This window comes from Phyllopteryx taeniolatus, chromosome 4 (genome assembly GCF_024500385.1).
Source record: "Phyllopteryx taeniolatus isolate TA_2022b chromosome 4, UOR_Ptae_1.2, whole genome shotgun sequence".
NCBI classification, from domain to species: domain Eukaryota; kingdom Metazoa; phylum Chordata; class Actinopteri; order Syngnathiformes; family Syngnathidae; genus Phyllopteryx; species Phyllopteryx taeniolatus.
This window is the reverse complement of record NC_084505.1, coordinates 15,062,399-15,088,546: the sequence shown is the minus strand read 5'-3', so window position 1 is coordinate 15,088,546 and position 26,148 is coordinate 15,062,399. Positions and strand designations below refer to the sequence as shown.

The 26,148-nt window shown below is 41.6% G+C and overlaps 2 protein-coding genes across 2 annotated transcripts; one reads left to right on the top strand and one right to left on the bottom strand.

Annotated features, from left to right (window-relative positions):
• The first annotated feature begins 2,764 nt into the window (after positions 1 to 2,764).
• Positions 2,765 to 24,585, top strand: hap1 (huntingtin associated protein 1). Its single transcript, XM_061769826.1, has 14 exons — positions 2,765 to 3,264; positions 9,051 to 9,127; positions 9,345 to 9,461; positions 9,543 to 9,637; positions 11,691 to 11,799; positions 12,070 to 12,148; positions 12,243 to 12,373; positions 12,524 to 12,598; positions 12,734 to 12,945; positions 15,050 to 15,268; positions 15,353 to 15,681; positions 18,533 to 18,721; positions 20,343 to 20,445; positions 23,320 to 24,585. The coding sequence occupies exons 1-14, from the start codon at positions 3,072 to 3,074 to the stop codon at positions 23,702 to 23,704; spliced, it is 2,313 nt and encodes a 770-aa protein (XP_061625810.1). The 5' UTR covers positions 2,765 to 3,071; the 3' UTR covers positions 23,705 to 24,585.
• LOC133476441 (gastrin/cholecystokinin-like peptide) lies at positions 24,583 to 26,048 on the bottom strand. The gene is made up of 2 exons (XM_061769827.1): positions 24,916 to 26,048; positions 24,583 to 24,794 (listed from the first exon to the last, which is right to left on the bottom strand). Exons 1-2 carry the CDS (start codon positions 25,145 to 25,147, stop codon positions 24,718 to 24,720), a joined length of 309 nt encoding a protein of 102 aa, XP_061625811.1. The 5' UTR covers positions 25,148 to 26,048; the 3' UTR covers positions 24,583 to 24,717.
• Positions 26,049 to 26,148: the final 100 nt, after the last annotated feature.

Below are 26,148 nucleotides of genomic sequence, written 5' to 3'. Positions count from 1 at the left end.
TAGATTACAGTGTTTCATCAAATAGATGCGTCCATTTCCCCCCCACCCCTGGGAAAAATAAAATGGCTGGAAACTGTTACCTCAGTTCACAGTCATTCACACACAAACTTTAAAACCCTAACAAGTGAGCCCAGCAGAACTTCGTTGTCAACCCTGTTACTATCCTAAACAGCAGCACGCACTGAGGCATGTCTGCCACTCAGATGTTGTAAACTAGTTCCCTGTGCAGAATTAAAGAAGATTCTACATTATTTGGAGATGGCATTTCCCCCCACAATTTTCATTTCTTTGGTCCCATAGTTTTAATTTCATTGGCCCCTGATCTTGTTCTGCAGTGTTGTGTGCATCAGTTTGTATGTTCTGGGGAGCTACGTGCCTTCAATTTAGCTCAGTGTACCTCTTTCCAGCTTGCCTGGATCTTGCCGCTTGCTTACTTTTCTCTAAATTTGTTTAAAATTGCGCTTTTAAACATTCTTTCCTCTCTCTGATCAATGTCCCGGTCTTTTCTCAAACTGCCTGTGTGTTTTTATCCCTTGAAATTGATAGTTTGCATATTAATGTGAAATATTTAATAGCTTCAGAAGGTAAAATCCAAAACACAAAAAAAAAATTATATTCCTTAACATCTATTTGTCCCATAGATGGTTAGACTGGCACGGTGGATGACTGGTTAGAGCGTCAGCCTCACAGTTCTGAGGACCCGGGTTCAATCCCCGGCCCCGCCTGTGTGTTTTTATCCCTTGAAATTGATAGTTTGCATATTAATGTGAAATATTTAATAGCTTCAGAAGGTAAAATCCAAAACACAAAAAAAAAATTATATTCCTTAACATCTATTTGTCCCATAGATGGTTAGACTGGCACGGTGGATGACTGGTTAGAGCGTCAGCCTCACAGTTCTGAGGACCCGGGTTCAATCCCCGGCCCCGCCTGTGTGGAGTTTGCATGTTCTCCCCCTGCCTGCGTGGGTTTTCTCCGGGCACTCCGGTTTCCTCCCACATCCCAAAAACATGCATTAATTGGAGACTCTAAATTGCCCGTAGGTGTGACTGTGAGTGCGAATGGTTGTTTGTTTGTGCCCTGCGATCGGCTGGCAACCAGTTCAGGGTGTACCCCGCCTTCTGCCCGATGATAGCTGGGATGGGCTCCAGCACGCCCGCGACCCTTGTGAGGAGAAGCGGCTCAGAAAATGGATGGATGGATGGATAGACTTTTTTTGTGATGCTGAAAGAGTCTTGCGTGTTACATTTGATCTGGAGGAGTCACTGATATGTGTGAAAAATTAATAAGGTGGTAAATATTTCAAAAACTGCAGTGTCTGGGTTAGCAACTATAAGGGGCAAGGAGAGACAGGGAAAATTATATCAGGTGGCAAATGGTTTTAGATGTGTAGCAAGAGAATGCAAGAGTTTGCTGGAAAGACAGTGTAATTGACGGGTGAAACCGTTTCCCGATTAAGGGTGACAGTCAAGCAGCTCGTATTACCGTATTTAGTGTCTCAGAGAGTAGTAGTTGTCTTTCAGATTTTCCCATTACATTGCACACAGATGCAGCGAACAAAGGGAGGAAGAAGCAAATTGTAGAAGAAAAGGAAGAAAACAAAGACAAGGTCAGACGTATGTACTGTATGTTACGGTGCTATGAAACATGGCGGGAGGCAGTATTTAAAGTAGGGGTGGGATTCAATTAAAAAATATATACCTATTTAATTTGAGGCTTTGTAATTAATCTTGATTAATTGCATTTTGTCCTCAAATGCAATATTTTTTAATTAAATGGATTTTAGTGGAGGACTGTATCAAGTAATTGACACAGATGGGAATATTTTTAACTCTGGGGAAAAATGTATTTAATTGCTTTTCAATACAATACAGTACAAAATTGGGTAGAAAATATTCCTGGCCAAAATTAAACAGACCAAGTTAAATTGCCATTTTAGGACAGTTTTTTCCCCCCAGTAACAGGTATTGCCTTTAAATGGTTTCTGCATAGCAGTTGTAAAGTTGGATCACATGTCCTACATGTCCTACATTTAGTACACCTTCTCACCATTTACCTTCTACCACTGAAAGAGGTCTACAGTCCAGAACAATCCACTTTGCGAGTCAATTTGCCTCCGATCAGTCCTAGCAACTGTGTTTCAATGTGCGTCAGTGTAATCGTGCACTCACAAAGGTTCCGCGTTGTTTGAACACGAAATGTGATTAAAATGCGTACATTTTTTAAACCAATTTAATTTTGTAATTAATAAATAATAATTGTTAAAGTCCCACCCCTAATTTTAAGTAAATGTTTCAATGATTTAGGTGTGTGTATCTGTAAGTTTTGTTTTTTTTAAATACCAATTCAACTCTATATATACACATTATTACACAGATTGTCGTTTTTGTATGAATTAAAGCTGAAAAGGAAAGCTGAAAAACATTTCCTCCCACAACAGTCAAACCTATGTGTATAATAACTAAATGTATACCCTCTGTATCCATCAGCCCAATGCAAAATGAGTGGGTGTGGGTTTGTTTGCACCAATCTTACGCAGAGCCCTCTCTCTATCATCCTGGCAGTACGTCTGTGTGGAGAATCAGAGCAGCCATTGACATGGGTGGAACATACCATCTTGTGTTGCACGGGTGGCTGAGCTGAATACCACATCATTATAACTGTACCCATATTCCCAATTTTAGAATTTTGCACCAGGACATACTGTATGACACAAATCGTTTTATAAGTGGATGAGGCCAATGGGATCGACATGAGCTTTTCTGCCTTGTGAAATAGACCTTGCTTCATCCATGACCCCTCCTCCACTTTCTCCCTTCTGTCCTTGCCTAGTAGTCCAACGTGGCCAGGTGAACGTAGGGAGGAATGAGGACAGATGGGCCTTACAGACTGACGGATTATGCATTAGAACCAAGAAGGCTCAGAGTCCTTGCCACAAACAAATGCAGGTGTATACTCCCTCGGAGGCAAGGGGATCTTGTTTATACCGTACGCAAGAGCCAGCGGCATGATGCTGGGGAGAAGACCAGTGTGCACAGGGAGCCAACAGTAGAATCAGGAGGATTTTACTGATGGACGGCAAGACTGAGGGCAGTTTTTCTCTGGTTACCATGGAGGTGTGGAGCTCCTCTGCATCCGAGGAGGAGGAAGAAAAGGGGAGCACTGTTGGTATTGTGCTGGAGGACAAAACATGCCACAACAGCAGCAACAACAACAACAACAATAACAACAATAATAACAACCTTTGCAGGGAGGTGAAGCAAGGTGAGATAAGGCATGATTATGAGTATGAGGAAATGGATATTTGGAATTCCTGGAGGAGAAACTTCAGATGTTTGGAGCCTGTTCTGCAGATTTAGTTTGCTGGCTAGAATGCTGATGTTGGTGTTATCTAAGCGCTTTAATACTTAGGTGCAGCATGTACTCCAGAGTGCAAGCTGTGAAGTCTGGGGAGTGTCTTTGAGGCTCATGCATTGCTTAACAGTTGCAAAATGATTGTTGTCAGCTTCAGTTTTTCCAGTGAAGGTCATCGAGTGTGCGTCTACATACTGTATATTGTACATGTACCTGTATACTTTACACAAAGTATTGTGCTTCATTCTTTGTGAAGGTCATTGCTCTAGAAGTATAAAATAATACTAATGTATAATTTCCTTATGATAATAATAATTATAATAATAATTAATTAGCATTTTATTATCATAGTTCATGTGAAAGGTAGTTACTCACAAATTGACTTGACTGAATAAAATGGTAAAACTGGACACGTTTTCTTGAAGGAATTTGAACTGCAGAGAGGTGTGAGTGTGCGTACATTTGTGTGCTGCTGCCCTAGATTCTAGTCCAGTAATGGTTGATGTCATCGAATAAAACTCCTGCTCTTGGACAGTAAAGTTAGAACCACTCGACCCTTTAAACATTTACTATAGCACAGCTGCACAATTAATATTGTTATCAAAGGTCATCCACTGAATTAATATAACAACAATGTTAGTGAAGCGTCGTCTCTCTTTATCATCTGGCGCAAACCCCAGCACTGCGACACAGACACCCCTCTAAAAAAAACGTTTCTGTCTGTCATATGTTTTAAATACATTACCCATTTACGAGACATTTGGCTATTCTAATATATTGTAATAATGCCTTCCAGTCTTGGCAAAACCTCACGTTACATCAACAGACAACAATTGATGGCAGAACAATGTGAATCTTAATCTCTGAGTTTATCCTTGTCTGTCTGATCCCTGCACTCTAACAGACGTCATAAGTATTCCTAAATCAGTACAATGCTCATCCTTAGAAGAACAGTACTGTATTAGGCTATTGGTTTATGTGGCTACCTAGAATTAGCACCACTGAAACCCTAAAAGCTTTAGCTGGCATAGCAAATCTCTTACCTTGATCTTCCCTGCACTGTGTGACTCCCAGGTCAAGAGGAAATAGAAATAGATGCAGTGTGTTGCATGCTAAATGCAAAATATTCATCAATCAAAACTTTTGTATGCGATTAATTTTTGCTTGCCTTCTGAAAAAGAGTTCCACTTTTTTCCAATTGTACAGTTGAACAAGTTATAGGATACATTAATTGTGGCGATAGTTTTTAAATGGTTTTACCTTGGTCTCATTATTTTATCTGACAAAAACCTGCCACTGGTGTGTAGAAATGTTATGTCCGCTATATGACCGGTAATGAGTTAACACCAGTATTGAAATGTCCAAGAGCACAATGACATTCATTCATTTGCGGAATGCGATCAGGTATTTAATGTAGCACCGGTTCGATTAGGGTTCCATTCTATCACCAGGGTCGCAGGCATGCTGGAGACTATCCCAGCTGACTTTGGGCGAGAGGCAGGGTACACCGTGAACTGGTCGCTAGCCAGTCGCAGGGCAAACAAACATATACAAGATATACAACAATAACAACATATAAACAAACAACATTTCATACTCAGATTCAGACCGACAGGCAAATTAGAGTCTTCAAATTAACCTCCCATGCGTGTTTTTGGGATGTAAGAGGAAACTGTAGTACTCTGAGAAAACCCACGTAAGCAGAGGGAGAACATGCAAACTCCACAAAGGGAGGCCGGATTTGAACCCTGCACCTCAGAAGGTGTGAGGCAGTGAGGCCACTTAGACTTTTAACTTATTTATGTTTTTGCTCATGTTCTCGCACCCCCAGAAAATGCTATTCTGTCCCGTTTGAGAAGACCTGGTGTCATGGATGGGACCTGGGCCCTGGAAAGTCCATCCATCCATCCATCCATTTTCTGAGCCGCTTCTCCTCACTAGGGTCGCGGGCGTGCTGGAGCCTATCCCAGCTATCATCGGGCAGGAGGCGGGGTACACCCTGAACTGGTTGCCAGCCAATCGCAGGGCACATACAAACTAACAACCATTCGCATGCACAGTCACACCTACGGGCAATTTAGAGTCTTCAATTAATGCATGTTTTTGGGATGTGGGAGGAAACCGGAGTGCCCGGAGAAAACCCACGCAGGCACGGGGAGAACATGCAAACTCCACACAGGCGGGGCCAGGGATTGAACCCGGGTCCTCAGAACTGTGAGGCTGACGCTCTAACCAGTCATCCACCGTGTCGCCCTGGAAAGTCCATTGAAATGTAATTGAGCTAAACATAGCAAAATATTTGGTTTGTTTTATTCCACATTAAACTTGGTAGGCTTCTTTATCTAGGCGTGGTCCTAGCTTTGACTACACTTTATATACTGTAGACAGTATATAAAAGCATATTCTCCTCTGTACGCAAAGTACCTGAAAGTTAGTCAAACAGCTAATCCTTTTTGACCTGCTCCTGCCTCCGAGAGGAACCAAAATTCCTGTCAGTCAAACTGTTACATAGACGCATCTCCTGCCAACTCTTTTAAAACTTTGTGCCAGTTATTGTACAGGTCCAGGCCTTTGTCATGCTATCTGCAATGTGTTCAGTCCATCGCTGTATGTCTGCTTTTTATTTAGAAAAGATGGAAGCTGCTGTATGCCGCAGTAAATGACCAGGCTCAGTGTGATACTGGTGTCATTTATCTTCTATAATTTATGGGCAACAATTGATGACTCCATGATTTCTCCATTAGCCTTATGAGCTACTATGACCGCTACCCTAACAAAGTTGTTTGGCTGCTGGATCCAAGGAGCCCAATCTAATTACTATGTTGTATGACAAAGTGTTGCTAAGAATGTCACACCTCATTCTAGTTATTGAGACTTAAGACTTGTCCAATCTAATACAGTACTGAACTTTGACTGGAGATTGAGATTCAAATGGACTAAACCTGAATCAAGGGCCGGTATTATTTTTAAAACAGTTATTGCTTTATTTAATATTGTTCTCTACCGCTTACTGATATATTAACCATTACAGCAATATAATAAAAAAACAACAACATTTCACTCTTTACAAATGCTGTTAATTTAGGGCATCTGTGATGAAAACCTTGCATTGGTTGGTGGTCCACTAAAATTGTTACACACTGTATGTGTGTGCGCAACACCAATTAATCTTGCACATCATGTGACCTTGTCGACATGGTCATGGATCTAAACAAACAGTACTCCAAGGTGTAAACAAAAGCCAAGAGCCAGCCACTGTTATCCCCTTTATGCTGTAGAAGTCCTCTGTTTATTCTTGGCAGACTCTTCCGTTGAGCTATATCAGTATCCAGGAGAACCAGGTCTTTAGAGGAGTCTTATCTCGGCTGAAAAGGATCAAGCTAAGAGGATCACTATCGGACCACATGGAGTGGCTATGGTCTGTCAAAAGCGGCTCCACATTAATGAATCAAAGTTACATTTTGTTGTTCTTTTAAGTTCATTTAAAATCATTGAACTGTATTTATTTCGGTATGCATCTTATATATTTATACTTGATTCTATGCACTTAGGGTTGTTAAAACTACAACTCAGCATTAAGATGAACGTAGTTGCTGTAAGTTGTGGTAACCCTGCCTTTGTTTCTCTTCAACCACCCTGTCCCATCTTGGGGTAATGGGAGATAATGACACCTAAAGTGTATTACTTATGCCCCTTTTCCATTGTACTGGTTCTACCCCCAAGCAGTCACTTCTCCATAACACTTTTTTGAGGGCGAGCGGTGACAATGGCACCGCTTTTGAGAACCTCCTCCGACCTGGTTCTGAAAACGCAGGCCGAGGAGGGCCGTGTTGTAACTGTCATTGAATTGGCCGACAGATGTAGGCATTTCTTTAAACGCTGTGACTCGTCACTTTCACACTCATGGCGTCTAAATGCTCCCACACACTGAGCGACTCCACCTAGCCCGACTGAACCGTCACACGGTGTGCGTGGTTTCGGGACTGTTTTCATAAGTGGCCGATTAGTTTGCCACTGGTTTTGAGCACTGGTTTAAAAATTTGAATTGACTCCTTAACATCGCAGCAGATAAGCTTTCCCTCATGGGGAAAACACGAGGCTTTACACGATCAGGATTTTTGGGGGCTGATCACTGATCAGCGAGTTTAAAAAAACGATAACCAATCATCGATCCGATCACAAGATGGAGCAATGTGTCTATTTAAAGGACTTGTTCATTTACTGTATATACTTGTGCACTGTATACTGCGTATCTTCAAAAGTATCCTCTAGTCAGGTCTTGTATTCTAATCAGTCAGGTCAAACTAGCATTACAAAATGACAGAAATAATGGGTCCTAACTTACTGTAATTAAATTAAATTTTCCATTCCGCTTATCCTCACTAGGGCCGTGGGCGTGGTGGAGCCCATCCCAGCAATCTTCGGGCGAGAGGCGGGGTACACCCCGAACTGGTCGCCAGCCAATCGCATGGCACATACAAATAAACAACCAACCATTCGCACTCACATTCACACCTATGGGCAATTTAGAGTATTCAAATTAACCTACCTTGCATGTCTTTGGGATGAGGGAGGAAACCCATGCTGGCACAGGGAGAACATGCAAACGCCACACAGGCGGGACCGGGATTTGACCCCCAGTCCTCAGAACTGTGAGGCAGATGTGCTAACCAGTCATCCACGGTTCCGCCGTAATTAAATTACTTTATTGTAATTAAATTACTTCACACACACCAAAACTTTAGATCATGATTCGACAGAACATCGGCATGTTTACGTACAACCGTGAGTGTTGGCACTAGGTTGCTAGGCTGCAGAAAGTTTTGTTGCCTGCTTGCGAGCCATATCTTATTTCAAAGTACGTGAACATACCTCAAGCAATCCTGAAAAGAACGTCCTCTCCCGAGCACCGGTGACCACCACCGCACGTTTTTCCCCTTTTTCACCAACACAATACATGCGCGATCCATTGGTGTTGTCGTCTCCATGGTAACGAGTGTATCCGGTTGTATTTGAGTTGACAAGATAAAGCCGAGAGATCGTAAAAGACGGGATGCGGTGGTATCGGAATACAAGATTTTATTGCAGTAGTCTGACATCAATCGTGAAAGACCAAATTTGTCTTGTAGTCTGATCCAGGCATTACGTGTTGTCTGTCTCAGACGTGTTGTCTGTCCCACACCGCCGCCATGTTTTTTTATTTATTTATTTATTTATTTTTTTAAATAACTTTATTGGTGGTCAGATATTTACAGTACTACATCAAAAGGCACGTGACAAGGCTAAAAATAAAGTATCTTTTGGATTCAAATATACTGTACACCATGGCGACGGACTAAATGTCTTGCAGAGCATTGATCGGATCGGCGAATTATGACATTAAAGCCGATCAGCCGATCAGCATAAAAATGCTAATTATCGGCCGATACCGATCAAGCCAATCAGATCGGTGTAAAGTCTAGAAAACTCATTTACGGATTTAGCAAGCTGCGCCGCATCAAGCCATATAAATAGTATATAAAGCATCAAATATTGTGTACATGACATTATTGTAATTCTGGAGGGCAATTACAGGATTGCTGGTCATACTGTAGTTAACATCTCCTTGAGGGAAAGAAGGTTGAAAGATATAGCGGTATTGTATATGGATCCTGTCCTCCATTCATGAAATCTTTTTGCCTCCCTCCCTCTCTCAGTGCTGTGCTCAGACAGAGTTGGCCAGGTTACCAAGACATATCATGACATTAAGGCCGTCACACACCTGCTGGAGGAGGTAAGACACACAAGATGCACCCACACACACACACACACACACACACACACACACACACACACAGGATGAGCAGGACTAAAGAGGATTAAACTCTTACCACTTTCAGCACACTTCTTCCTGTCAATAAATAAGCAAAATAAATTTGGGTCAAGACAAAAAATCTCATTGTTTTGCTACTATATATTGACATACTTTGTATGAATGCAATATTCTTCAGAAAGAGCGTGATCTTGAGTTGGCAGCACGGATTGGCCAGTCGCTTCTGAAACAAAATCAAGAGTTGACAACCCGAAATGGAATACTGGATGAACAGCTGGAGAGTGCAAAAGAAGAGGTGCCACCAAACTCAATATACATTGGTTAGATCACCCTTTAGTTATGACTCTTCTCTAAGTTATTGTGGCCTATTTCCCAGATTGCTCAACTGCGTCATGAGCTTTCAATGCGAGATGACCTCCTTCAGTTCTACGCAAGCACAGAGGAGATAGAAAACGCTGAATCACACTCACCGTAAGTACAATGTACATACAGAGACGTTTGACAGCAACGGAGTGGCCATGTCGGTGGGGTGCAACGTTCCCAACAAAGGCAATGCATGTATCTTGAAAGTAAATCCTAATTTACTAATTTCTCAACTGATTTTTAGGAGGTTTACCTTTTTGTCAAGATCAAACCATATGCGTTTAATGCAGAACATTTGAAAAAAAGGGCCCAAAAAATGTACTGTTACCCATAAACCCTTTTCGAGCATTGTAGAAATAACAAAAAGGAGCAGACTTTGTTGTGAAAATGATATGAGAGTGGCACTTGCCAAGGTGAAAGGCACCAGCAAAATTCACATACATTTCCAGTAAATCTTCATTGAATTGAATTACGGTTTTGTTGTTTTTGTGAAATTCATGTTTTGTTGGGTTTGTTCTTTGAACACAGTGATTTTGTGTGCCGCTGACGTGTGGTTCGTTTTGTCCACACATAAAATATACAATATATCTGCAAAGGTTAAATCATGGCACCTTGGCTGAACCGTCCAGTTGCCTTGATTTAACCTTTGCAAATTACGATGACTTGGATGATTGAGAATCTACACAGACAATAAAATATATACCGCTACCTGTTTTGAATTTGAAAATGGGACGTGGGGATGATGTACTAGGGAGGCAACTGTTACTGTTCCACTGGTCACTTGTGATCTGACTTCAATAAACCGAGTCCGTAGAGTGTGCACGCACTCCAAGTGATGCCACACTAAAATTGTATGACTGACTGAAGGTTAATGTAATTGCAGCAATGTCCTGCAAACACTCATTTGTGGCACTGCTAGAGGGTTATGGATGTCAACAACTTTGTACATTTCACTACATTACAATGTGCACAACAAAAGGGTACATTCCTTGAAAACTGGTTGTACCACCAAATATTTTTTTCACATTTTCCTTCTTCTTATTTATTAGATTTTTTTTTTCCCCAATTAATTTTATTAGTACCATCTGTTTCATGTCGCACTATGAGACCGAGAAAAAAATCTTAGTGAATATGCTTACTACTATACTATCTTTCACTGACAATGGCAATAATAATAATAATAATGGCTGATAATTTTTCCACTGGATATTTGTGTTTTAATTTTTTTTTATCTTTGATTCTTTTAATAATTTTATTTTCTAAAATATTTTTTAAACAAATGGAGAAAAGATCAGAGAAAATTGCCATTAGTTTGTTATTTTAAGGATGAATACTACATCGGGATATATCATTATTGGGATATAAAATTTTGTTCATATCAAATGGAACTACTTGTGCCATTGTTAAAATCATTTAAGTCATCATACGTACATAATTTAAGTTAATTCAGTACTTCATATTGATGACAGGTACTCTATTATTCTGGTTGGAAAAACCTTTGCAGCTCACAGTTCATAGACATAAATACATTAATGCACATTCATAAATACACAAATACATACGCCGCAACACACCATAAAAGACAGTCAGACACTAACCAACCTCTAAGTCATCATGAAAAAAGAAGTCAAACGAAATAATATAATATATAATCATGTGATTTTTAAAAATAAGGTTTTTTATTCTAAAAGAGCCATCTTTTACCTTTTTAACTTAAAAAAAGCAGTGCAAAATAATCCTTAATTGTGTTAAGTTAAAGTTAGACAAAATTCAATACAATTCCATAAAAATAATGTTAAACAAGTAATAATAATAAAAAACTAATAACTACGTAAGGAAACAATTGTTACATTTGGTTCTCATTCGTGTTAGAGTAATAGCTTTTAATATTATATTTGTCACGTTTGTAAATATTACTGTACATTGTAAATATTGCACTGAAGCTTGATATGAAGAAATTCGTGAATCGAATTTAAATTGCAATAACTGCCATAAAGATCTGCACTGTATACAGTTGAATTGGGCTGGTTTGACTTTTATCCCAATTGAATGAGAGTAAATTCATATTACTTTTACTAAATGATCAACACGTATTTACCATATTTAGACCATATATAAATACTGTACACATATTCCTCATGTGAATTTTTTTTTTTCTTAGAATAAAAAGAAATGAATCAAGCAGTTCTCTCAGCAACTTTGTCCACTATGACTTCATGCAGCAGAAACTGAAATGTTTAGAGGAAGAGAACCGCAAACTTCGATTGGAGGTAACCACATTTCAGTATGCACTGCAAATTATGAACGGAAGAGACATTTTTCCTTTCTTTTTTAAATTTTTTTAATTTGTTGATTCCCTGGTGGCAGTAATTCAAATTTTGTTTTTTATTAATCTATGTAAATCAAATGTGACACTAACGTGGTGCATTTTTTTGTTTGGTGTTTTCCAGAAGTATAGTCCATAATTACATTAAATATGCTGTGTATATTCAAATTCTGTTGAATCCCATAAATTATGAGACCCAACATTGTTTGTGCAGGCCAGCGAGCTCTGCACAGAGACAACCAACTATGAGGAACAAGAGCAGGAGCTGATGATGGTGTGTGTGGAAGAGCTGTGTAAGTAATCTCATTCATAAATGTAAATGCAACACTGTAATTCTATTAAACACTGTTTTATTCAAGAGCACTAATGGGGCCTGTGCATTTTTAGCCTCTGTCAACAAGCAAGTAGTTGACCTATCAGACGAGCTAGCACGCAAAGTAGAAGACTCATTTCGGCAACAAGAGGAAATCAGCTCACTTCTTGCTCAGATTGTTGACCTGCAGGCCCGCTGCAAACGTGTGAGTAAAGATGTAGAAACTCAATACTTGATACTATACTCAAACTAAAGAAGGAATCATTTTATGGATTATATTAAATGCTCTGCTTCTACAAATGGTACTTTCTAATTGCAAACTTTCAAATACTGTACCTTCTTTTGGTCCTTGTAGCTTACTAATGAGAACGAGGAGCTGAATCAACATATGAGTGCCTGCCGTGAGAATAACCTGAAACTGCAGTCCGAGGCAAGAAATGAAATCACATTTTGATCAAGACATTTAATGTGGCGTTTGTATTTTAAAATGACCATAATTTAGCAAAGACATTACACTGTCAATGGCAAATGATTTAAGTTTGGTATTTTTATCACCTGTCTGCAGCTCAAGGACCTGCGGGACAAGTACTCCCAGTGTGAGGACATGCTCCATGAGGCTCGAGAGGACATAAAAAATCTGCGAAATAAGAGCCTTCCCAACAGCACGGTGCAGCGCTACACTGCTCTGGCCTCCGTCCTCCCCATGGACAGCCTGGCAGCAGAGATAGAGGGGACCTTCCGAAAAGGCTTGGACACGCCTGCCTCGTCAGAGTATAAGTAAGTGTACTGTATGACCATCACTGAAGCCATGGGTGCGTGGATGTAGTCATTCTCAATATTGGATTCCGATTAAGTGCCTAAATGTATTACAATTTCTCTCAACAAAAAGCTAAAAGATGGAAATAATATTTTTGTTTCTCAATATGGGGAATTTGTTTGATTTGCGATGTGCTACAGTCATCAAAATAATACATATTTTAAATATGAAATACTTCTCTCTGAGTGTGTGCAGTGTGCGGTTCATCTCTATAATTTCATTTTTTGAATTGAACTACCTAATAAAAGATTTACACTATTCACGTGTGAGCATGATTGACATGAACTTGTGAATGCCAGTGATGTGTGCGAGAATGTGATTGACGTGCTCCTGTGAATCAGAATCAGAATCATCTTTATTTGCCAAGTATGTCCAAAAAACACACAACGAATTTGTCTCCGGTAGTTGGAGCCGCTCTAGTACGACAACAGACAGTCAGACACTTTTGAGACATAAAGACATTGAGAAAAAGAGGGGGGGGGGGGAGGGGGAGAAAATAGTCGAACAGTTTAAGGACAATGTTCCTCAACGTACAATTGCAAGGAATTTAGGGATTTCATCATCTACGGTCCATAATATCATCAAAATGTTCAGAGAATCTGGAGAAAGCGGCAAGGCCGAAAACCAACATTGAATGCCCGTGACCTTCGATGCCTCAGGCGGCACTGCATCAAAACCCGACATCAATGTGCAAAGGATATCACCACATGGGCTCAGGAACACTTCAGAAAACCAATGTCAGAAAATACAGTTCGGCGCTACATCCGTAAGCGCAACTTAAAACTCTACTATGCAAAGCCATTTACCAATAACACCCAGAAACGCCGTGGGCTTCTCTTGGCCCAAGCTCATCTAAGATGGACTGATGCAAAGTGGAAAAGTGTTCTGTGGTCCGACGAGTCCACATTTCAAATTGCTTTTGGAAATTGTGGAAGTCGTGTCCTCCGGGCCAAAGAGGAAAAGAACCATCTGGACTGTTATGGCACGGGGAACTTGCATATCTGTGAAGGCACCATTAATGTTGAAAGGTACATACAGGTTTTGGAGAAGCATGTGCTGCCATCCAAGCAACGTCTTTTTCATTGACGCCCCTGCTTATTTTAGCAAGACAATGCCAAACCACATTCTGCACGAGTTACAACAGCGTGGCTTCGTAGTAAAAGAGTGCGGGTACTAGATTGACCTGCCTGCAGTCCAGACCTGTCTCTCATTGAAAATGTGTGGCGCATTATGATGCGTAAAATACGACAACGGAGACCCCGGACTGTTGAACAGCTGAAGCTGTACATCAAGCAAGAATGGGAAAGAATTCCACCTACAAAGCTTCAACAATTAGTGTCCTCAGTTCCCAAACGTTTATTGAATGTTGTTAAAAGAAAAGGTGATGAAACAGTGGTAATCATGACCCTGTCCCAGCGTTTTGGGAACGTGTTGCAGCCATAAAATTGTAAGTTAATGATTATTTGCTAAAAACAATAAAGTTTATCAGTTTGAACATTCAATATCTTGTCTTTGTAGTGTAGTCAATTAAATATAGGTTGAACATGATTCGCAAATCATTGTATTCTGTTGTTATTTTTGTTTAACACAACGTCCCAACTTCAATGGAATTTGGGTTGTATAAAAAACTGGTACCGTGCTATATTTTATATCAAAATACCTCTGGTTCAGTGCTGGTATCGGTACTTGGTGCAACACTAATTTGCGGCAGGGCTCGGTTCTTTACCCAGCACAGTTTGAAAAATGAGTACACCTGCACAGTCTCATGAGGGCCAATACAAGAGTGTTTACCATAATGACATTTCTAAAAGCATTTTTTGATTCAGCTTTTCTATTGATTTCTATTTATTTATTTTTGCAGGTACTGAATACTTAATGTTTTCAATCATGCATCAAAACATGCATTCTAATAAATCACTACAGGGCACTTGGACATTGTTGTGGATGAGCATTTACAATAAAGAGAGTACAATGGTTCATTGGATTATGGGGGTTAAAACAAATCTTTGAAGTATGATTCTTTTTTTAAACCACGTTAAGGATACCTGTTTTTCTTTCTTGCAGAACCCACCCGAGGCGTGTGTTTGAAACCGTGCGTGTGGTGAACAGGTCAGTGAGGCTCCGCTCTCTGTGCCACTCTCCGGGGCTTCCAGGTTCTAGCCCGGTGTCCGTGCAGTCCAGCTGTACCAGCACGCCCCGCACCAGTTACTACGGCTCTGACAATGCCAGTCTCACTATGGAGGAAAAGCCAAGCTGTAGTTTCGCCCAGAAAGAAGATATCAGGTGTGCCACAGAAGCTGAACACACGCGGATGTCCGCTTGAGTAATTTTTTTCAACATTGCCAATTGTTCTTTCTGTAACATCAGTGGGCCAAAGCGTCTGGGCCAGCCAGGAACTCCGGGAGGCCAGGACCTTGAAGCTGCTTTGCACAGCTTGTCAGCCCGCCAGCAGAACCATTCTTCTGAGCGGCCTTTCTTCGATGTGGAGCGCGAGCGGAAACTGCGTGCCTTGGCAGCAAACAGCGAGGAGGACGAGGGTTCCAGTGGCTTCTTGACACCAAATGACAGCTTGGCCTCCAGCCCAGTGGCATCAACCGGCACCAACTACTCCAATGGAACTTCTCGCCACTCCTGTGACTCCTCAGGATCCAGGTCATACCTGCCTGACCGCCTCCAGATCGTCAAACCTCTGGAAGGTAGATATTTAATTAAAGTGTGTATACTGTACATTCAGACAGGTGTGTGTTGGTGAGCAACTTCACACAGAGAATGTTAATCATTTTTGGCATGACTGTCTGACACCAATTATCTCACACTGAAGGTTCTTTTAACCTGACATTGTTGTCATATCAAAGGGCTTTCAAGATCTCCCTGTCCTCCGAGGATTAATATTTTAAAGAACACTAACTATTTGACAGCATTGTTGTTATTATTAGGGCTTAAGGAACAAAGTGAAACACTTTTTCTACAACCCCAAATTAAAATTGGTAAGTTATAAATTATCAATACCCAGACAGCCTTTTTGTGTTGCTGTTATTTAAATTAAAAACATTCTGAGTAAACGGGATTCAACGCATTTTTTCCCCCCCCAGTGGAACCCATCCTCAGCTACAATATTTGCTGAAAAACTCACCTATTTGCAGCTCTTGCCGTATTTTTGTGCTCTTTCTGTAATAGCCTAAGATGCTACAAGATGCCGCCAAAGCCCTGACCAAAAGGAAAGTAGTAATGTGTCAAGGAAGTAGTATTGATTGACATTACAATATATAGTAGTGCAATATAAAAATTTCTACCGTACGATGTAACCCTCTTATTTATGTTTTTTTAAAGTGGGGTATTCGGTTAGTTCTGTTGCTATACTAATGTAGCATCCAAAACGGTAACACAACAACAGTCGCCTTTCTACTGTATTTCATCATCTTTGTGCCCCTTTGTATGACGAATGGATTTATTCTCAGTCCATTTGTTACGCGAATGGTACTGTTGGTTTAAGCATGGGTTTCCTGAAGAGTGAGGCACAGGGATGATGTGTTAAAGATGCCAGATTCCATCTCCCCAGCCACTTCATCCATCTCTTCCGGGGGCATCCCGAGGCATTCCCAGGCCAGCCGGGAGACATAGTCTGTCTAGCGTCTCCTAGGTCGTCCCCAGAGTCTCCTCCCAGTGGGACGTGCCCGGAACACCTCACCAGGGAGGCCTCTGGGAGGCATCCTAAACAGATGCCCGAGCCACCTCATCTGGCTCCTCACAATGGGGAGGAGCAGTGGTTCTACTCTGAGCCCCTCTCGGATGACTGACCTTCTCACCCTATCTCTAAGGGAAAGCCAGGACACCCTGTGGAGGAAACTCATTTCGGCTGCTTCTATCCGGGATCTTGTTCATTACCCACAGCTCATGACCATAGGTGAGTTTAGGAAAGTAAATCGACCGGTAAATTGAGAGCTTCGCCTTTCGGCTTAGCTCCTTCTTCACCACAACAGACAAAGACAAAGCATTACAAAGTCCCCATCACTGCTGACACTGCACCGATCCACCTGTCGATGTCCCGTTCCATTCAGACCCCAAGATACTTGAACTCCTCCACTTGGGGCAGGATCTCATTCCCGACCCGGAGAGGGCACTCCACCCTTTTCCAACTGAGGACCATGGTCTCAGATTTGGAGGTGCTGATTTTCATGCCAGCCGCTTCACACTCGGCTGTGAACCGTTCCACTGAGAGTTGGTGATCACGGCTTGATGAAGCCAACAGACCCACATTGTCAGCAAAATCAGAGATGCAATACTGAGGCCACCAAACCAGGCCCCCTCTACGCCTTGGCCGTGCCTAGAAATTCTGTCCATAAAAGTTAAGAACAGAATCCGTGACAAAGGGAAGCCTTGGCGGAGTCCAACCCTCACTGGAAACGAATCGGACTTACTGCCAGCAATGTGGACCAAACTCTTATACAGGGACCGAACAGCCCGTATCAGTGGCATCGGTACCCCATACTCCCAAAGCCCCGACCCCCCCCTCCCCACAGGACTCCACGAGGAACACGGTCGAACCTCTTCTCCAAGTCCACTAATCACATGCCGAGTGTGTAGAGCTGGTCCACTGTTCCACAGCCAGGACGAAAACCACACTGCTCCTCCTGAATCTGAGGTTTGACTTCCCGATGAACCCTCCTCTCCAGCACCCCTGAATAGACATTAGGAGGAGTGTATCCTATAGTTGGAACACACCCTCCGGTCCCGCTTCTTAAAAAGGGGGACCACCACCCCAGTCTGCCAATCCAGAGGGACTGTCCCCAATGTCCACGCGGTGTTGCGGAGGCGTGTCAACCAGGACCCACAACATTCAGAGTCTTTGGGAACTCCGGGCGTTTTCTCCGGTTATTCAGGTTTCCTCCCACATCCCAAAAACATGGGTGGTATGTTGATTGAATACTCAGAATTGCCTGTAGGTGTGAATTCTGGTGCACCAAGTAATGGCTGAAACTCCAAGGCACTTGTGTGTTGCCACTAACTTTGTTTCTGACACACCAAACCTAACGAAGTTTACAGTATAATCCGTTACACACACGCTACCAACTGAGTTGCACACTCTGTTTGTAGCCACCAAGATGCCACTTCGCATGCACAAGCCACATTAATTGGGCGGCTCGAATAACAAATGTGCAAATGAACACAAAATTAGTACTTAAGGTACCTACATTATAGAGATGAACATATTTTTCCTTCGTCGTCTTGCATATATCTTTTTTAGACCGTCAGTTCAGTTGTACCAAGTCAAACCAGAGTTTTTTCGTGTTGTATCGTATTTTATTGTCTGCCATTGGCTGGTGACCAGTCCAGGGTGTTCCTGCCTCTTGCCCAAAGTTAGCTGGGATAAACTTCAGCTAACCCACCACCCAAGTGAGGACAAGCATTATAGAAAATGGATAAATGGGTTTTCTTGAAAATGTCTGTCAACAGTCATGACAAGCATTAACAGTGGATTTGTTGTTATTGGACATTTATCGACCAAATGTATTTACAAGCACTGTTGCCTCTGGTTCTTATCCTCAGGCTCAGTGACTTTGCACCAGTGGCAGCAGCTGGCCAAACCAAACCTGGGTGGCATCCTACATCCTCGTCCTGGAGTCCTGACAAAAGATTTCAGGGAGCTTGAAGTGGACATACAGCATGTGTACAGTCTGAATGACCTGGAAGAGGATGAACCTGACCTGTCGCTGCTCTCGGGAGCTCACAGCATGGGTAGGACACGTTAGGAAACGCTCTACACATGTGAAAATATATTCAAACCCCGCTATATTGCAGATTATTAAGTGATCATTTTTTTTATGGGTTTTTGGTGTTATTCAGAATGTAATTCAATTAGATGAAATTGTATTTATATGGCACCGAATCACAGCAGAAGTTGTCTCAAGGCACTTTACATATGGAGTAGGTCTACAACAACATCCTCACACATTAAGAGACCAACCAAATTTAGAGTTGCGCACCTTCAGTGTAGTACCAGGTTGTGGCACAACATGCCGGGCAGCACTGAGCTCTACTGGATGTAGACACAGCATAATTGAGAGCAAGGAAAAGAGGCAAGGAAGGTCTCCTACTAAGATAGATTAGTTGTCATTGTTCCAATAGAGCGGAGAGAAAGTATGCTTGTGAGAAATGACGTTTATGCTGTTTTGTGTATGCTGATTATCGGCATTTGTTTGAAGGTTTTAATTTTAGCAACATCTATGCTACTTTCTGTGACCCTGTCTATGGGTTATATCAGTTATAACCAAGCTTTTCAAGCCCAAGATCATTTTTTTTCCACAGAATGTAAGCTGAGATCTTCCACTACGTTATCGTCTGAAAAACACACCGCGGGTAACGCTGTTCTGTAATTTATTTTTGCACTTTGGACAGGACCAATCCATACATACCAAGATTAGTGTATTCAGAAACATGCTGACATGTAAAAATAAAATAACATAAACATTCAGTGGACACTTATCTCCACTCACGAGTGACAGAAATCCTCACCTTGAAATGAACTCCTCGTCTTTATGGTTTCTTGTGCTTATTGCCAATAAATGGCTATTTCTGTCGCGGCCTTGCTTTTTGCTGTTTGTGTGGTCAAAAGCGATTGCTCTGCTTTCAATCCTTCACTTGGATAAGTTGTCATGATTCGCCGCTGCTGCTCGAGGATGCCTCGTTTGTTTATAGATGCTATAGATAGTGGACTTTCATTAGCTGAAATTATACGGTTTCAAATTTATAATCTCTTTTGTTTAATTTGTCAGTTTTACAGTAAATTTGGTGTGACAAACCGCTTGACACAAGTATGCGTTGCCTCTTATTTGGGAAATGGTGTGAGCCAGAGAGTCTTCTTTTCATTTCCTCAAACTGATGTTATACTGAATGTCTCCCTTTTTTTTTTTTGACAGCATAAAACTGAGAACAGGTGCTAAGAATTACTTTAAAATGTGTATTAATAAGTGTCAAGTGTGTGGGAGGGGTAAAATATATATTTTTATATAGTCTTTCTATATCACAGATTTCAACCTATCACAGGTGGGTCTGGAATGTATCCCCGCAATAAGGTTCACTGTCTTCCTCTCTGTACTGTGATCTTGCTGCAATACTTACATTGCAGACTTTAAAGACTCTCTTTGGTACATCTGCAGAAGCTATTGAGTATACAGTGCACTATTGCAAACTACAACCACAGTGTTTTTTAAAATCTTTTTTTAAAGATGAGTACCATCAGTACAGACTAGTATCTTCGTATCTGTCTTCATGCTTGTAATGTTGTGGCGGCGAGTGTATATCTTGTCAATATGTTATAAGAGGTTCAGTGTGATGTTTTCCTTCCCTAAATCTACAGTGTCTTCATCGGGTCCCAACCACCCTCAGACCTCTCCCACTCCCACCGTCACCACCTGCCAAGTCCCCCAACCATCCCTCCTCACCCCTGCATTCCCCTTTGGGTAAGAACTTGTGTTGTAGTCTTGCAACTTCTTCCTTTGTTGTAAGTGTTCCCTTACAACTGGGTTTCTTTCACAGCTCACAACAAATGATTGATTTACTCCCCCCCCCCCAATACAGTCGAATAAACATGTAAAGGTTTTAGGAATCGGACCCTTTTTTTTCCCCCTGAGCCAAATATGTCTCTTAAATCACACAAAACTGGGTTGACTTTGGCATGACGTCATTTGACGCAAACATTAAATAATTTACTGTGTCCAATCATTAGGATTGTGGGTGAACTGGCGCCTATCCCAGCTCACTTTTTGGGCATGAGGCGGATTACACCCTAGACTAGTCACCAGCCAATCGAATGGCACATACAGACAAACAACCATTCACACCTAAAGACAATTTGACTGTGAGGCAAATATGCTAATCAAAAATATTCACCAGAAGTGCAGAATCTGTGACAAGACTCAATGTTAGAATCTGTTACAAGACTCACCTTTGCATTCCTCATTTGTCATTAAAGTTTAGAGTGTGTATTAATGCATTTATGTTAACTATGGTTTACTTATTCTTACATTTTTAAATTGTTACTGAAAAGTTAACCATGATAGTTAATAAAGGTTTGATGATGGTGATACTTGGACCCCGGGACATATTTTATTCTATCAACCCACCAATACTTGATTTACAGTATGTAGCACCTTTCATACAGCCGGAGGTGGACCTGCATGTCAGGCGGTATTGTGATTGACTTTGGCTTCTAAACTCTCTACAAGGGAGTTAAGACCTAACAAGCAGCATTCTTTTGCAGTGCACTTAAGTCATCAAGATCAGTTTTGCTCATTTGACAAACTTTTCCCTTTCCCCTCTAGTGGCAGGAAACGTCTGTCCAGGCTCTTTCTCCAACTCTAGAAGTAGCGAAGTAAGAGCTAGTGGCTCCAGTATTGGCTGTAATCGCAATTCATTTGTTGAAATATGAACGAGAGGGGCACATTACTACGTCTGCCTGCTAACTAAAGCCCCTTTCACACTGCTGAGCGCATCGCGCTGTCAACAAACCCATTCATTATGTATGTGCTGCGAGGCCACAGCGACAAACCGCATTGGCCGTGCCGGCACTGCGCCTCGAGTTGAAAAATGTTTAACTCCGCATCGCGGTGACGTCAGACGGTGCATCCAGTTGGAGAGAGAGGTTGACAAAGTGATTTCAGAGTGCTAACACCAATACACCAACCAGTGGGAAATGCATCCTTGCTGCTTCCTGGTAGGCCGCTAAGCAACCACTTCCAAATGTGGGCAAGCTTGCACCGGAGCGCTGTCACCTCTGCGCCCTACCCGCGGTGAAAACCAATAAAACCAAGTGCAGTGTGAAAAGGCTTTAATGTCATCAAAGCAACATCTTGACTTCATGGGGTCCGCGTTTGAATGTCACAAATTAACCACAAGCTCGTTCATTCATGTATAGAAAGCCGTTTGAGCATTTATTCAATATATTGTACTTGAGATCTAGGTCCATGTGCTAGTATGCTCTTCTTCCTCAATACTAAGACAACTCAGCACACAAATCGGACAACTAGCGCACACTAGTAGAACGACCGTATCCCACTACTAACATTTTTTGCCACTACTGTATGACATTTGTGCACACTAGTAGGACACCAGCATGTAACGAGTGAAGTACAACTGTGCACTAATTCACATCTGACTCACTAATCAGAGAGGCTCCATGAGCCTGTGCATGAATTATGGACGCAACTTCTGGCATGAACCAGAACCTATTTCCCAAATAGTTGATGCAAATGACAGTCGGCATAATTTTCAAGTCATCAACTGTTAGAATATAATTCAAATGGTTTTGAACAAACCTAAAAAACGTAAAATGCACTGTTCCAAATTATTATGAACAACAGACTTTCAAAACATTTGACAGGTTTTAAAGAACTGAAAATAGTCATTTGTTGAATTTGCAGCATTAGGAGGTCATATTTGCTGAAACCAAAAGCTATTTCATTTAAAAACACCATAAAGCCACTACCTTACATTTTGACATAGGACCCCTGATGTAAAAGCAGCTTCACAATTCTAACATCCATTAAACATGTCACTTTTTGGAAGGTTTCTGCTTGAATATCTGTGAGATGGTGCATTTTCATGCTTGTAGATGATTTTGTACATAAAAAGACATACTTTTCAGAGGTCATGTTCACACCTTCAGGGACCCTAAAGGGCCTGAAAAGCTCTCCCCCTGGCATACATATAAATATAAAACCTGCTCGCTTTTAAAGTGTTAGTGCGTTAGCCAGAACCGTGTGTCTCGATTGACGACACATCCGCGACATAAGGTATTTTCATATTTAAAGTGTACTTTATTTTTCAAATGGATTTCATTCACAAGTCTCACGCTCCATGATTTACAGCCAGCCTCAGACTTCAGTGAATCACACCTTTGGTGTCTGCGCACAAATTCCCAGGTTACGCACGTCTGGATGGGTAGAATGCACGTAGATGAAAGGTGGGCAAACCCAGGGGTGTAAAAAAAGACATGCCGCGAACAGGAGAATGCGGCTCAAAGAGTGTACAAGTACATTAACCTTAAGATGGATATCAAGGATTTGGAATAAATGCTCAAACGGCTTTTCTATATTCGTGTGCCATTTTTGTTTCATCAGCTCAACTCTACCACTACTGTGCCATCCGCTCTAACTTGTTTGTGCATCTCTCCTATTCGTGTGGCTGGTTGATTCATGTTTTAACGACTCTTTCATAACAGTAAACCACAAGCCTTTTTTCATCAGTGTTGCGTCATTAACTTGTTTTTTTTGCATTTCACCAAAGTGCTTGCACCATTTTGTGCTTCATTAATTTTTGTTCTCGCTCTTTTGCAGCCATCACCCTGTCAACCTGCCATTTTGTCCAAACTGTGAGCACGTGAGCACTTCACACACGTCCGGCCAACAGCACTTTGGCCTCACGGGCTCCCCCACCACAAACGTAAGCTGGTCATCACCAGGACTCCTTCGGCTGCTCGTAGAACGAGGTATCTCCGCCTCCTGTTCTCCCCGCCAGCACATACACCGCTTCCACAGTACAGGGCCTCGGCTCGCCAACGGCGTCGACAAAAGCGGGGGCTCATGCGCGGATACTAGCGGGAAAAGGAACATTTTCAGCCTGAATTTAGTGGAGAAGCTTCAGAGTCTCAGGCTACACAGAGTGGCTGCCAGGGGGATGAGGAGTCATGATAGCAAATTAGAAGGTGACCTGATGTTTTGACTGCCATCTTTCACTGCTGTTTGCCCACTGCACACGTGTCTGCGTATGCTCCAGCCAGACTGTCATGATCCTCTTCTTTCCTATTGTCGTAGGGAGATGCGTTCTCCTACATGTTCATCTCAGGACAATCACCTGATCTCATGCTGCTTAATTGCAGCTATAGCTTCTTTTTATACGCAAATGAGGAACTTCAAGAAAGAGGAAATCTTTTTATACCATATGTTGTAGAGGTTATTTACACTTTTTTCAGGTTAAAAAGGTAGTTGATGTAAATTTCATGAAGTAATTTATTATTTTCAAATTGCACTGAAATACATTCTGGTCTTGCTGTCTTTTAGCTATTATATCGAGAAACCACATTGTATATAAGATTATCATTAAATTCAAGGAACGAGCTGAAGATGCACTGAGTGGACGAAACATTGACTGCACTAAATAATGTCATTGTTATTCACCATTAGCTGTTTTCACATAGCGAATGTTGTTTGGGCATGCTTAGCTTACTATATGGGCATCAAAACACTCATGTTAAATCAAGTCAATGAATGTCATTTAAGAAAACAAAAGTACTCATGGCATCGTAGGGAATTTCATTCTACTGGGTTAAAAAAAGGAACATGGACATGCTTCTGCAAGCCATATACAACCATTAAAACTGGAGAAATTGACAGTCATCTGTAGCAAAAGGGCATAGGATACTGTAGTTTTAGTTAGGGAATAAAATGAAAAACACAGGTTATGATCATGTGCTTGATGTTAACCAAAACACATGTGTCTGCACTTCTAATGTGCATTGTCTGTATTCACATCCTCTGTATATTTCACTGTGTGTATACAGTATGTACCAGCCCACCTGTGAATAAAATGTATTTCCATCTCAATTCAGCTCTCTCGAGTCACTTTTATAACTTTGCAAAAAACTTTATTCACGAAGTTGCAAGAACTCAGTCGCGCGTCAAAGCAAAAGCATTGGATGAGCACTGAAATAGCTGTGGCGTCGCCTCTGTTATCTTTCATTCTGCGTCTCGGCGTCCGAAATCCACCCAACCCTGATAGTCACGGTCCAACATGCAGTCAGAATTCACCATCTCTGTGAACAGAACATTTCTATATGAACCACATCAGATGTTCAGTACAGCTACACGCATGGGAGCATCTCTTCGATGGCTGCCCACCAGCAACAATTTTCATACTCCAAACCCACAACATACCTGAGATTGCTTGCATGATTTGTTTGGTCATGATCACGCGTTCCTCCTCCGAAAGGTGCGCCCGTCTCTCCGTGCGTGAAGGCAAAGGCTCCTGTCTGCCCGCAAAGCTTCTTGTTGCCTCCCTCCCTGCTTGGAGCTGCTCTACTTTTTTGCCTTCACTTGCCGCAACAGCAGCAGCACATGCGAGCAGAAACAACACCAGTGCAAATGCTGCCATCCTGTTCCCTGACATGACCGCTTACCAGACCTCTACTCATCGGCTACTCACAGCTCCCCTTTTATAACACCAGCGTTAGAGCCGGAAAATGGTCAAATATCAATAATTTTCCATGGCAGGGGTTTTAATTGATTGGGCCAGAGTGGCGTCAAGGAAATGATACATTGATACATCCACAAAACCATTATCACGCTTGTCAATTTCGTGTAGCAAAGCTTTTTGTGCTGCGATAACAGGTAAAACAAGTCAATCTATTTGCACAAGCAATCCTATTGCTCCTTAATGCATTTTAACCAAAACAGTTTGTGATGTAGATGGACAATTTTTCCAATCACTCATCTCTAGAAGCTTGATGACAAAGGGGAACACTTTTTTTGTTCTTCAAATGTTTACTCACGTTTGACGCAATAGCAGCCAGGAAAATACAATACTACATTTGTGACTCATCTTAGCCTTTATTTTAATCATGCCTTGGCTGCTTCAAATCAATGTTTTAGTGTGCTTCTAATTGGAAAAAAGGTATTGCGTGTTAAATGTACTTCTTCTGATGCCTGCATTGTTGAATTCATGTGTAAATAATAAAAACATATCCAGTTATTTTAAAATTGATGGCTTTTGTGGCTTCCAAAAAAACAAATGCAGTAAGAAGGATCGTAGAACAGAAGATATTGCACATACACACACCCACAAAATGTATTTTACGCGAAACAGCAGACAACACCTCAGGGCTCTGGCTTATCAACAAACAAGATTATGAAGTATTTAAGGTTTGAGCCTGTGAATGCACCATGTGAACTTCATCCAATTAAATAATTATAAAAATAACTTACACACCCATCAGTGAAATTTGATCAATGTGTAAACAGATGAGAAAGCTTCGTCCCTTCAGCTGTTGCCAGGTCAGACACACATGCACGCACGCACGCATGCATGCGCAAACATTTTATTGGGAAATTCCACCTGCACTCCATCTGTGCTCATTTCTCACAATTTTCCATTTTCTTTCTAACAAGGTT

What these genes read in the sequence shown, in the direction of transcription:
- hap1 (XM_061769826.1), top strand. Translation starts at nt 3,072, where the DNA reads ATGGACGGCAAGACTGAGGGCAGTTTTTCTCTGGTTACCATGGAGGTG. An exon ending in TCACACACCTGCTGGAGGAG is followed by an intron (nt 9,128 to 9,344) that starts GTAAGACACACA and finishes AATATTCTTCAG; the next exon opens with AAAGAGCGTGATCTTGAGTT. An exon ending in GGTGTGTGTGGAAGAGCTGT is followed by an intron (nt 12,149 to 12,242) that starts GTAAGTAATCTC and finishes GTGCATTTTTAG; the next exon opens with CCTCTGTCAACAAGCAAGTA.
- LOC133476441 (XM_061769827.1), bottom strand. Translation starts at nt 25,147, where the DNA reads ATGTCAGGGAACAGGATGGCAGCATTTGCACTGGTGTTGTTTCTGCTC. An exon ending in AATCATGCAAGCAATCTCAG is followed by an intron (nt 24,795 to 24,915) that starts GTATGTTGTGGG and finishes TTCTGTTCACAG; the next exon opens with AGATGGTGAATTCTGACTGC.